The sequence below is a fragment of the Babylonia areolata genome, chromosome 9 (genome assembly GCF_041734735.1).
Source record: "Babylonia areolata isolate BAREFJ2019XMU chromosome 9, ASM4173473v1, whole genome shotgun sequence".
In the NCBI taxonomy this organism is placed as follows: domain Eukaryota; kingdom Metazoa; phylum Mollusca; class Gastropoda; order Neogastropoda; family Buccinidae; genus Babylonia; species Babylonia areolata.
The window spans coordinates 6,581,927-6,595,671 of record NC_134884.1 but is presented as its reverse complement, the minus strand read 5'-3'; the positions used below and the strand labels follow the sequence as shown (position 1 = coordinate 6,595,671).

The following is a 13,745-nucleotide window of genomic DNA, read 5'->3' as shown; positions in this document are numbered from 1 at the left end:
GTGTCATTATAACAAAAAATCTCTAAGTGCCAAGGTTCCCAAACGACAGCGGTAAAACACACAAAGTCCCACCAAGTCTCCGTTACTATGTGCAAAGTCCAGGGAGCCATTTTACAGCACGGCCAAATGACGACACATACCTCACGAGTAACTTCTCCTACTATAAATACAAACGGCTTGTCCCCGGGCAGTTAGACTGGAATACAAATGAAACAAAGAAATATATATTTATATATATTTGAAATTTGTGATGACAAAAGAGAAAATGGGAGGAAGAAAGAAAGGAAGGAAGGAAGGAAAAATGGAAGAGAAAAAATGAAAGGAGGACAAAAAGAGGGAGAAAAAAAATATAAAAAGAAGAAACTCAGAAAGAAGGGTATAACAAGGGCACGGATAGAGTGAGACATCGCCAAATGCAGAGTCTGTAAGCTGCTTTTTATTTCCATCTCTTTCTTGGTCGAAAAAATGTCCTCCGAGTCAGGGATTAGATTCTGACTTGTGTACAATGGAGGTCATGCTCTTTCCTGCTCTTTAAAATTTTTTTTTTCATTCTATTTCTTCTTCTTTTTTCATTAACTGATTAATTAATTAACCAATTAAATAATTTATTCTTTTTTTTTTTTTTTTTTTTTTTTTCTTTTTTTTTTTTTTTTTTTTTTTTTTTGGAGGGGTAGTGCTCTTTTTTTTTTCATTTTATTTTTTCACTGACATCAAGAGGTGCATCTACAATGATATAAATTTCTGTGTCAACTATCAAGACAGAAATTTCAGTCTTCAAACTTCTTTTTTAACACCATTTATAGATGTTTGCTGTGTGTGTGTGCGTGTGTGTGTGTGTGCATGCGTGTGTGTGTGTGTGTGTGTGTGTGTGTGTGTGTGTGTGTGTGTGTGTGTGTGTGTGTGTGTGTGTGTGTGTAGTTTTGTAACACATGATATGCAGCCATAATGATTAATGGTTACCGATTTCCCAAATTTTTCTACAACAAATATGGCTTTTGCAAAAAAATAAACACATATCTGGAGGAAAGCGGATATCACAGTTTAGAGCAGAACAGAATTCTTCAAGACAAAATTTGAGGTTTTACAAGGGTATAAGAGGAGATTTTTGTTCTAAAAGAGAAAATTTTCTTGAGAAATATAAATATGATTTATCTAAACAAAAAAAAAACAAAACGAAAATAAGGTGAAACCGTTGCCTGAAGCTCAGACCACAGGGTCAAAGCATTTCACTTCAAGACCTGAAAGAAACGGGTACACACGTGTAAACAATTATTCACTTATCTAAACAATGCACTTGTACACACACACACACACACAAAAGGAGGGGGACTGGAGGAAGGGGAGAAAACCCTAACTCAGGAGTTACTAAACACCATGACTATCCAAAACTGCTGGTCCACAATAAAACCTATCAAATGAAACGTACAGATAAAAATATAAATGAATAAACAAACAGACAGACAAACAATTAAACGAATGGATACATAAATAAACAAATAAATATGGCATTTAACCCTTTCACCGCCAGTCGATTTAGAGTACAAAATTCCCTTGTGGTATAATAAACACAGAAAAGACAGTGGCTAAGAATAGCTGGGGATTCCCCCTGCGATATATAGAAAGTATGGCCTGTCCTACCACCGAACATTTAAGAGCAGTAGGTTCATGGATAACAGACCAATGAATGGTCACCTCTCAGTGACACGGGTCCTCTACCCCACGCCTGTGCATAAATGCGAGCTTGGCGGTGAAAGGGTTAAACAACAAAATCTCGACTGAATAAATCGAAACAAACGAAGAAATAAATAAAGAAATATAGAAAGAAAGACGGAGAAAAAAAAATACAGAAAGAAAGACAGAATGGACAGAAAAAGAAGACGAATAAAATATATCTGACAACACGGCACTTTACGAGGGAGCATTTTGAGCGTCATGACCAAAATGGTTCACTGAGCTCCTGGTACATCCAATCACATTTTTCCCGATCTCCCAGGTCAACATATGTGCAGACCTGCTAGTGCCTGAACCCCCTTCATGTGTATACGCAAGCAGAAAATCAAATACGCACGTTAAAGATCCTGTAATCCATGTCAGCGTTCGGTGGGGTTATGGAAGCAAGAACATACCCAGCATGCACACCCCCGAAAGCGGAGTATGGCTGCCTACATGGCGGGGGGTAAAAACGGTCATACACGTAAAAGCCCACTCGCGTACATACGAGTGAACGTGGGAGTTGCAGCCCACGAACGCAGAAGAAGAAGAAGAAGGTCCAATCACAGAACAACAAACAGACCTACACCAGACCACCTGTCTCAGTGTCTATCAAACCAGAAAACGAGGGGGGGAGGGGGGGGGGGAGCGAGGTGGGGGGATGAATCTGAAAGAAAAATATATATACGATATATACCCATTATACCCAAATGAAGACCAAAAAAAACCACAAAAAAAAAAAACCCAAACCAGTTCAGCCTATATCTGTGACCAAACAAATTGCATAATTGTTAGTTTCAATATAAAAAAAAATTAATAGATAAAAAAAAAAAAAAATCAAAAAAAAATCCGGTCACATCCGGTGCTTAGTTCACACCTTTCCAGGCACATATGTGAAAAAAAAAAAAAAATGTGTAAAGAAAGCTAAAAAAAAAAAAAAAAAAAAACCAGAAGAAAAGTTGTTTCACATCGACTGAAGAAAAACTGACGTTGATACGCCTCTCTGCGGACTATCCAGCAAACCTGAAAGACAAGACAGGACAGAACAGCCCTTTTTCTCTTGAAACAATGCCGACGGACACAACCTGTCTGACCGGTTCCTCTTCCAACAAATTTCCTGACAGCTGATGTCAAACGTTTCAGATGTATGATGGGCTGATAATTCTACCACTTTTTTTAATGTTGTTGTTTGTTTTTGTTTTATTTTCCTATTGTTACTATGTTTTTGTCAGATTTGTCTTTTCTCTTTTCCCAGTATATGTATTTATTTATTTATATCTTCAAAAAAAAAAAAAAAAGTAAAAAAAAGAAAAAGAAAAAGAAAACTGAACTGTGGCCAACCACAAGAGAGTTAGGGAAAGGTTATGTTTTAAAAATACTTTTTGATGTAAATCTGTCCAATTCATTGTTTCATTGCTTCAGAATGTACCACAAGATTCAGTTTGCCAAAAAGGAAAAAAAAAAAAAAAAAAAAAAAAAAAAAAATTCTACCACCAGGACCAAGCTGTTATCATTCTGATGTCTGGTCCTTTTTCATGCAAACTGTACCTCTCGCTTCACAACTGATAAATGTTTCTCAACGTTACACCTGAAACTATCACTTTACACCTAATAAACATTTCTCACTGTCCCTGTCACTTAAAAATGATAAGCATTTCTCAACACTACAACTGCCCCCCTCACTTTACAAATGTTTTACACTTCTCAATGTTACAAATGTCCCTCTCAGTTAACAAATAATAAACATTTCTCAATGTTACATCCGAACGTATCACTTTACAAATGATAAACATTTCCTCAATATTACACCTGTCCCTCTCACTTTACAAATGATAGACGTTTGTCATGTCACGCACCCCCCTCCCTCCCCCTTACTTCACAAATGATTAACATTTTTCAGAGTTACTCCTATCCCTCTTTATAAATAATAAATATTTCAGTGTCCATCATCTGCACTTCAGCAAAAAAAATATGTTTTACTTTCCAGCAGACTTCAACAAACTTAATTTGAAAAAGTTAAAACATTCACATATACTCTCTCTCTCTCTCTCTCTCACATATCTATGTATACCCCGAAATGGTTTTCCCTAATGAAAATTGTGAAAATATACATGTTTTAAAAATATCTGCATAAAAGTTGTTCCAATTCGCATGGAATGTAAAATAACATATTTTTTTAAAACAAAGAAGAAGATATAATAACTAACGGAATGGTGGATTCATTTTTGTTCATAATTTGTTTTTGTTTTTATAAACTGGTGTGTGAGCTGGGGGTGGGGGTGGGGTGGGGGTGGGGGGGTGATGCTACCAGTGTAACTGTGAGAAGAATGCACGGATGATGAGTACCTAACAGGGAGAAAAAGCCCAATGATAATCAACTACCTTGACCTGTCCATGGCATAAATGGACGTCACTGATCCCTTTCACCTCACTCAACAACAGTGTCAGTTTCAGAAGCTCAAGGAGGCGTCACTGCGTTCGGACAAATCCATACACGCTACACCACATCTGCCAAGCAGATGCCTGACCAGCAGCGTAAACCCAACGCGCTTAGTCAGGCCTTGAGAAAAGGAATGCCAACAGCACCCGGTGTTCCCAGGCGGTCACCCATCCAAGTACTAACCGGGCCCGACGTTGCTTTAACTTCGGTGATCGGATGAGAACCGGTGTTTTCAACGTGGTATGGCCGTTGGCACACAACAACAATAAACAGCAACAGAAAATGCTGAATGTTACCATGCTTGCCTGTTCACCAGTTGATTTATTCCCTTGTCCATTGTAGCAGACTGACTAAGCCTAGACTTAGCCAACTTTCAAAAAAAAATTTATTTTTTTTCATTGTTGCTTGAATCTCTGTGAAATTTAATTTTTTCTTTCTTTCTTTTTCTTCGCTTGTTGAATTACTATTTACAATATTTTCCCCTGGTCTTTACAGTGTTCCAAAATGTTTCACAAACTTAAAACTACCATAGGCTGCCAATGAACTTCACCCCAAGCGGAAAAAACAACCGAGTAGATTAAATATGTTTGCTTTTTACAGTGTAGAATAGGAACAAGAAATTCCATTGTCCTGGCTACAAGAACAAACTTTGTTCATCTCTTCCACAGACATGCATACCAACCAAGTATACACACACAAACTGATTCAAATAAGCATTGAAGGAAAGAAAAAAAAAAAAAATCCCCAAAATCTGATGCTTTAGTTTGAGGAAAACAATCCAGAATTCCCCCTCATCATCATCACACGATACACTGGATGCAATGCTGACATTGTCAGAATACACACACACACACACACACACACACGACACAATGCTGATATTGTCAGAACAAGCACACACTTTTCTGACTCACTTGAAAAGCTCATGCTCATTATCCACAAAAAAGAAAAAAAAAAAAAAAAAAAAACATTTTTGCATATGCTGTCACACTGGTAAAAAGAAAAGAAAAGACAGCGGTAAAGCCACTTTCTAAAGCTACATTTTGCTCCATGAACACAGTACACAGTGTTATCTAAAAAGGCTGCATCCTTCTTCTCCTTCACGGCAGCGGATAATAGAAAGCCATGTCAAACACACTGACAGCAATGCAGTGTCAAACAACAACTTTTTTTTTTTCTTTCACTTTCATCATTCAATGAACATGACATCTGTCACTCGTGATCACATGTTTAAGAACGTAATGTCACTCGTTCGCTCATCTTCCCGAGAACATAAAGCAACTTGTTCATTATCACAATCGTGAAAAACATGATGTAATTCTTCAACTGTCAATATCTACGAACTTACTGTAATCCATTTACGGTTTGTTTTGTTTTTTTTATGAATATAACCTTTTAAAACACAACATGATTTGCTCACTATCTTCTCTTAAGAACACAATGTAATTCCTTCATTGATACCCTTTGAAGGACTGAGTGTAATTCGGTCTATGCTGTCTTTTAGAAAGTCTCTGTTCAGAATAAAATCTCATTTGTTCACATCTTTTTAGATCATAATATTGTTCCTTCACAATCGTCATTTATGAACATGACTTCAAAAAAACTGAAATGATCTACTTTGTTCACACTCATCATACTACTTGAAATAAATGCCCTCTTTCTTTCTTGATGACTCACAATCTGTATCTCTGGGGAAAAAAAAAAACAAATCAAAAACACGGGGCCTAGAGGTTCCTTTGTGACCAAGGTTTTTTTTTTTTTTTTTTTTTTTTTTTTTTTTACTGCCCCATTATCTGCACCGTTTCACGTTTGAGTGTCATTACTCTCATGCCACTCATTTAGATTCCCCCCAAACACGGCCACACCCGGGTTCACCCGTCACAGTTCCAGCGTCGGCAGTCCGCAGGGAACCATCGATGTTAGGTCGCCAGAAGGCCACACACACCAGAGGAGACCCTGCACTGCTGCTGAGTCACTTCGGTGGTGTTCAGTGGTGCCTGTTCTGATTTAACGTACTTAGGACACCACCTACTAAGCCCCCTACTAACGACAATAATGGCTCAGTCGCGGAGCCAGACTGAGTGAGCGTCTCCCCTCCAGAGTGGAGACCGCCACCACGTCCCTCAAACAACAGCCCCCCCCATGCCTTTGTGACCAAGTTTAGTTTTACCTCCAGTCCTCTTTCAACCATCTACATCAAAAGAGCAAGAAGACAATAAACTGGTCAGCTTCTCGGTTCTTCAAAAGAATCTCGTTTCTTTAAACATTTCAGCCTTAAGATGACTGTGCCCCCGTGACAACTTTTACTTATCCTCCAAAACTCTTGTGTATTTCATTCTGCTTTTTGTTTTATTTTAAAGATCCGCTGGGTTTTTTTCTGGATATCTTTTGTCCCAAGTTCAGAAGAAAAGTCTCCAATCATTCCTAATAACTCATGTACAAATATCAGAATCTGTCAATATTCTAAAATCACTTGAATTTTCTTTAAAAACTACCCCACCTATTCTGACACCCCATTAAAACTTAAGCTGTTTTCTGTCACACAGATTTTGTAGTAAAAGCTATCAATATTCTAAAATCACTGCTTTCTTCGAAACCAATTCGGACATCATGTTAAAACGCAAGCCATTTTGTATCACGCAAGCATCGTATTAAAAGCTATTCTCTTTCGCACTGGTACCAATACTTCTTACCCATAGTTTCTATCATCAAAGCATCAAAGCTATTTCCTATTGCACTAGTATTGATAAATCCTTCCGACAGCCATGGTTTTTAAACCACGCAAGTGTCAAAGCCACCTCCTATCACACACAAACATCAACCAACGTTTGTTGCTGTTTTTTGTTTTTTTCCTAATGTTTCAAACGACGGTGGATCCTTCGAAAACCTGGGCCTAACGTTTGTCATTGTTGTTGTTTTTTCTTATGTTTCAAACGACGGTGGATCCTTCGAAAACCTGGGCCTCTGTCATGGACAGGTGCACGATGCCACTATTGCGCCCCCTGGGGGTGGATGGGCCCTGCCTAGGGGTGATAACCAGGTCCCCACTAGCCCCGCAAAAGGACAAAAAGGGCTTACGCTGTGCGCGGGATGAGGCAGAGTTCTTCAGGTACTGCTTGGCCTTCTTGCCGCTGTAGTCACGCACGTTGGCGTCCGCCTCTGTCGTGAGGAAAAGACGATGCTGTAGTGTTGTTTTTTATTTATATTTTTCAAAAAGACTTTTCTTCATGACACAATGCACATATCAAAATAACACTTACACCCAAATAAAAAAGACCAGCTGTGTTTGAGTGCAAATTGTATGAATAACTGTTAGATACAGATGTATGTTAAAATGTATGTATGCAGTGTGTGTGTGTGTGTGTGTGTGTGTAGTCACATTTTGGTGTATGTATGTAACATAGATGTAATGTTTTATGTTAACAAAAGCGTTTTTGTAAAGCACCTAGAGCAGATTTCTGGATAGTGTGCTATATAAGTATCCATTATTATTATTATTAATAACTCAACACACACAACCACACAGACCCAAACTAAAAGGACCAGCTGTGTTTAAAGTGTAAATTGTATGAACGACTTGTTTTGTTGCAGTTCACTTGCAAAGATGACGATTCAAACCAGAGTGACAGTGACAGAAAGATAGACAAGCACATACATACATACACATGCAAACACACACACACACACACACAAACACAGACACATACACGCACACACACACATAAACACATACACATGAACACAACACACACACACACACACACGCACACACAACACACAAACATACACACACACACATGAAGACAGAAAGAGAATCAGAGAAACGAGAGAGAAAAGAAGTTGGTGGGAGAAAACAAAGACAAGCAAACAGACACCCCCGTCTATAGAACATTCTCTGTAAAGATGCCTGTCTGTGATGACCCCTCCCCAAGAAGATATCTCTCTGTAAAGACCCCTGTCTGTAATGACTCCTCTCTGTAAAGACCCCTGTCTGTAATGACTCCTCTCTGTAAAGACCCCTGTCAGTAAAGACGTCTGTCTGTAATGACTCCTCTCTGTAAAGACCCCTGTCTGTAATGTCTGTCTGTCTGTAATGACTCCTCTCTGTAAAGACCCCTGTCTGTAATGACTCCTCTCTGTAAAGACGCCTCTCTGTAAAGACCCCTGTCTGTAATGACTCCTCTCTGTAAAGACCCCTGTCTGTAATGACTCCTCTCTGTAAAGACCCCTGTCTGTAAAGACGCCTCTCTGTAAAGACCCCTGTCTATAACGACATCTGTCTGTAATGACTCCTCTCTGTAAAGACCCCTGTATGTAAAGACGCCTGTCTGTAATGACGCCTCTCTGTAAAGACCCCTGTCTGTAATGACGTCTGTCTGTAATGACTCCTGTCTGTAAAGACCCCTGTCTGTAAAGACCTCTCTCTGTAAAAACAGCACTCTGTATGTAAAGCCCTCTCTCAGTAAAGACACTTGTCTGTAAAGACCGACCCGTCTCTAAAGACGCCTGTCTGTAAAGACCCCTATCTGTAAAGACCCTCTCTGTAAAGACCCCTGTCTGTCTGAAACCTTCCAGGCAAAGACTGTAAACGTGCTGTAAACAGAGGGAGCGTGCGACTGAGGCAGCCAGGGAAACTGGCAAGAAGGGATATGGGCAGACGAACACCTATGAGAGACAGAAACAGAGACAGGCAGACAGACAGACAGACAGAGATGCAAGAGACCATGCAGAAGGCCAACGATAACCATGGAAACGCCTGTCCTTATAAAAGACCATCAGTCTTCCACAGCTACCCATACCCCTAAAATCCATTCTGAAAGAAAGATTGTATTGTATTGTATTGTATTGTATTCTCTTTTTCGTCACAACAGATTTTTCTGTGTAAAATTCAGACTGCTCTCCCCAGGGAGAGCGCATTGCTACACTGAGAGCAACACCCCTTTTTTTTTTCTTCTTTTTTTTTTTTCCTGTGTGCAGTTTATTTTTCCTACCAAAGTGAATTTTTCTACAGAATTTTGCCAGGGACACAACTTTTTTGTTGCCATGGGATCTTCTACGTGCGCTAAGTGCATGCTGCACATGGGACCTTTGTTTATCGTCTCATCCGAACAACTAGCGTCCAGACCACCACTCAAGGTCTTGTGGAGGGGGAGAAAAAATTGGCGACTATACCGTGATTTGAACCAGTGCGCTCAGATTCTCTCGCTTCCTAGGCGGACGTGTTACCTCTAGGCCATCACTCCACTCCAGATAGATAGATAGAAAGATTTGTACATAGACAGACAGAAACAGGTAAAACGATAAACAAGTAGACTGGTGGAGGATGGTTTGGTTTGGACCCTAAATACCCCTGAAATCGGAGTATGGCTGCCTACATGGCGGGGTAAAAACGATCATACACGTTAAAGCCCACTCGTGTATATACGAGTGAACGTGGGAGTTGCAGCCCACGAACGCAGAAGAAGAAGAAGAAGAAGGACCCTAAACTCACTGTAAACAGTCACAAGGATTCTCTCGCTTCCTAGGCGGATGTGTTACCTCTAGGCCATCACTCCACTCCAGATAGATAGATAGAAAGATTTGTACATAGACAGAAACAGGTAAAACGATAAACAAGTAGACTGGGTGGAGGGTGGTTTGGTTTGGACCCTAAACTCACTGTAAACAGTCACAAGGAGCTCAATGATCTCTTCGTGGCCGTGTATGGCTGCCAGGTGTAACGGCGTGTACCCCTGAAAACACATCGAACAATGTCAGGTCACAATTTTTTCCCGTTTGACAGGCACAATAGCTGAAAGGTTAAAGCGTTGGACTTTCAATCTGAAGGACCTGGGTTCGAATCTCGGTGACGGCGCCTGGTGGGTAAAGGGTGGAGATTTTTACGATCTCCCAGGTCAACATATGTGCAGACCTGCTAGTGCCTGAACCCCCTTCGTGTGTAAACGCATGCAGAAGATCAAATACGCACGTTAAAGATCCTGTAATCCATGTCAGCGTTCGGTGGGTTATGGAAGCAAGAACATACCCAGCATGCACACCTCCGAAAGCAGAGTATGACTGCCTACATGGCGGGGTAAAAACGGTCATGCACGTAAAAGCCCACTCGTGTACATGCGAGTGAACGTGGGAGCTGCAGCCCACGAACGCAGAAGAAGAAGAATTTTTTCCCACTCACACATGTTCACATACATCATCATTTCATGGTCCCAGTAAAGATGTTTCTGCCTTATTTCTGTTCACTGTGACGACTAACTTCTTCGTCTTCTGCGTTCGAGGGCTGCAACTCCCACGTTCACTCGTATGCACACGAGTGGGCTTTTACGTGTATGACCGTTTTCACCCCGCCATGTAGGCAGCCATACTCCGTTTTCGGGGGTGTGCATGCTGGGTATGTTCTTGTTTCCATAACCCACCGAACGCTGACATGGATTACAGGATCTTTAACGTGCGTATTTGATCTTCTGCTTGCATATACACACGAAGGGGGTTCAGGCACTAGCAGGTCTGCACATATATTGACCTGGGAGATCGTAAAAATCTCCACCCTTCACCCACCAGGCGCAGTCACCGTGATTTGAACCCGGGACCCTCAGATTTACAGTCCAACGCTTTAACCACTCGGCTATTGCGCCCGTCGTGACAACTGACTGATCGCTGATTAATTCCTCTTCACTGGACGGACATGCTGACAAATTTCTGTATACCATGTGTTTCAAACAACAAGGCGGTTGATTGAAATATTTTCATTTTCTGTTTTCTGACAAATAAAAATCTGCATAATGGTTATTCTACGACTTTTGAACATAGTTTTCTTTCCTTTTGCTAACAATATTTATAAAATATGAATAAATAAAATAACATGTAGAATTTTTTTTCTCTTTTCTTATTTAGATGACAAATCTCTTTTATTCAATTTTATGTTTTACAATCAGTAAAAAACAATCAAACAGATAAGTAATGGCAATATGTGGAACTGACAGGAAATTCAACACTACCATTTCAAGCTTTATCATCAAAGTGACAGATGCCCACAGAACAACATTTCTTCATTTCAAATAATCAGAAAAAAAAATGATACAATAAAATAAATCAATAAACACATAAAAGAAATTGACATTTGCATCATACAGACCTGGTAAAAAATTTAAAACACACACACGCACACACACACATACACACACACATGCAGACATACACAGACACACTCACACAAACTCTCTCTCTCGTCTCTGTCCGTCTATATCTCTCTCTCCCACACACACATCCACACACACAAACACATACACAGAAGACAGACAGACAGACAGACACTGAACTCACCCCCTGCATGAGGATCGCCATGGAAACAAAAAAGAAAAAAAAAGCATAAGGATCAATAACAATGCTTAGTTTTTTTGGTTTTTTTTTTTTCAATATTCCATTAGAAAGTATTGAAACTTCACGTAAGAACCAATATAAAAGTCTTTGTATTTCACTCTATAATCCATATTAGAGTCTTAATATTTTACTGAATAATCCATTTGACAGTCTTTGTATTTCACACAATAATCCATATATAAGTCTAAGTAATTCACTCAAAAATCTCTGCAGAAATACAAAATAAGCTATATTAAAGTCTTATCATTTTACTCTATAATCCACATAAAATGCTGGGGTTTCACTCACTCAATAATCTATACAGAAATACTAATCAAGCTATATTAAAGTCTTATCATTAATTAACTTAATAATTTGTACACAAATACGAAATAATCTGAACAAAAGTCTTAGTATTTCAACAATATGTATGAAAATATACATATAATCTTTGGTGAACTGAATCAAAATACTGATAATACACAGACTACTGCCTTTAACATCCAACCATCTGATAACAAAATGTAGCTGTTGCTGATACTAATGTGCAGACATATCTAAATATATGTACACTGGCATGATCACTTTGTAAAAGAATAAAATCATACTCACATGCTGTCACCACAAGACGAATGGTAACATGCAACAAAAGAAACCAGAATTCATCTCAATAACTCGAGACTTTAAATTCTAAAATTTACTTCTTTTTTTTTTTTCTTTTTTAAACAGTAATAAACGAAGAGAGACAAGTCTGCTAAGGTCGCTCATGACTCGCGAGTATATACTCACAGTGACCACAGAACAAGGAACTTGCCTCGAACGCTAAATTTCATTTCTGTTTCGTTTGCTTTCTTTTGTTTGTTGCAGTTCAAACTAACCGGATTTATGCAACTCGCACGCCACACACGCTTCAGTTATCACTCTGCACATGCACACATGCACCAAGTTTTTACAATAATCCATCCAGAAACAAATTTTTGCTGACCATTTTCCTGGCTTAACCTTATTTTTATCATCGCTTGAAAATTACTTGGTCTGGAGTAATACACATAACAACATTTATAAGTGAAGTTTGGAGTGGAGTGATGGCCTAGAGGTAACGCGTCCGCCTAGGGAGCGAGAGAATCTGAGCGCGCTGGTTCGAATCACGCCTCAGCCGCCGATATTTTCTCCCTGTCCACTAGACCTTGAGTGGTGGTCTGGACGCTAGTCATTCGGATGAGACGATAAACCGAGGTCCCGTGTGCAGCATGCACTCAGCGCACGTAAAAGACCCACGAACACAAAAGGGTTGTTCCTGGCAAAATTCTGTAGAAAAATCCACTTCGATAGGAAAAATAAATAAAACTACACGCAGGAAAAAATACCAAAAAAAATGGGTGGCGCTGTAGTGTAGCGACGCGCTCTTCCTGGGGAGAGCAGCCCGAATTTCACACAGAGAAATCTGTTGTGATAAAAAGAAATATAAATAAAATAAATAAATACATTTATGTATATGGTAATAGTCCATAAAACTACAGTCATGTGTATAACAACAGTCATGAGTATGACCAAAATGACGACCATAACAACAGTGACCATGTGTACAACAACAGACGTGTGCATAAAAACATAAAACAACAGTGATGTATATGTAACAACAGTGATGTATATAAAAGAACAGTGATGTATATATAACTACAGCGAAATGTACAGAAGGAATCAGGGCTCACCGATCTCTGGTTGACGTTGACGCCGATTTTATTGGCCAGCATCTTCACCACCTCCGGTTTGCCAAACTTGGCTGCCCAGTGCAGTGCCGTCTGGAGGAAAGAGGACCATATATTGTTACATCTCGGATGTGTGTGCGAGTGTGTATGTTTGTGAGTGTCTGTGTGTGTTAGAGAGAGAAAGAGGGAGACAGACAGACAGACACAGAGAGAGAGAGAGAGAGTGTGTGTGTGTGTGTGTGTGCCTGCCTCTGTGTGTGTGTGTGTGTGCATGCATGCGTGCGCATGTGCGTGTGTCTGTGTGTTTGTGTGTGACTGTGTGTTTGTGTGTGACTGTGTGTGTCTGTGTATGGTTTGCAGAACTTGGCCGTCTAGCATGCAGAAGAACCATTTATTGTTACATCACGTATGTGTGTGTGAGTGTGAGTGTGAGTGTGTGTGTGTGTGTGTGTGTGTATGTGTGAGTGTGTGTGTGTGGATTTGTTTACAAAGCCATCACTGACACCTTGTACATGTGTGTGTGTGTGTGT

The 13,745-nt window shown here is 39.7% G+C and overlaps 1 protein-coding gene and 1 non-coding gene across 2 annotated transcripts in view; both read right to left on the bottom strand.

Moving 5' to 3' along the window:
• LOC143286034 (ankyrin repeat domain-containing protein SOWAHC-like) overlaps positions 1-13,745 on the bottom strand; it is a 62,699-nt gene that overhangs the window by 32,532 nt on the left and 16,422 nt on the right. Inside the window, exons 8-10 of the mRNA XM_076593555.1 lie at positions 13,219-13,308; positions 9,810-9,882; positions 7,229-7,309 (exon numbers count right to left, since the gene is read on the bottom strand). Coding sequence (XP_076449670.1) covers positions 7,229-7,309; positions 9,810-9,882; positions 13,219-13,308 — 244 coding nt within the window. The remainder of the gene's footprint in view (positions 1-7,228; positions 7,310-9,809; positions 9,883-13,218; positions 13,309-13,745) is intronic.
• LOC143286242 (5S ribosomal RNA) lies at positions 4,285-4,404 on the bottom strand. Its single transcript, XR_013055804.1, has one exon. It is a non-coding gene; the product is annotated as a 5S ribosomal RNA (ribosomal RNA).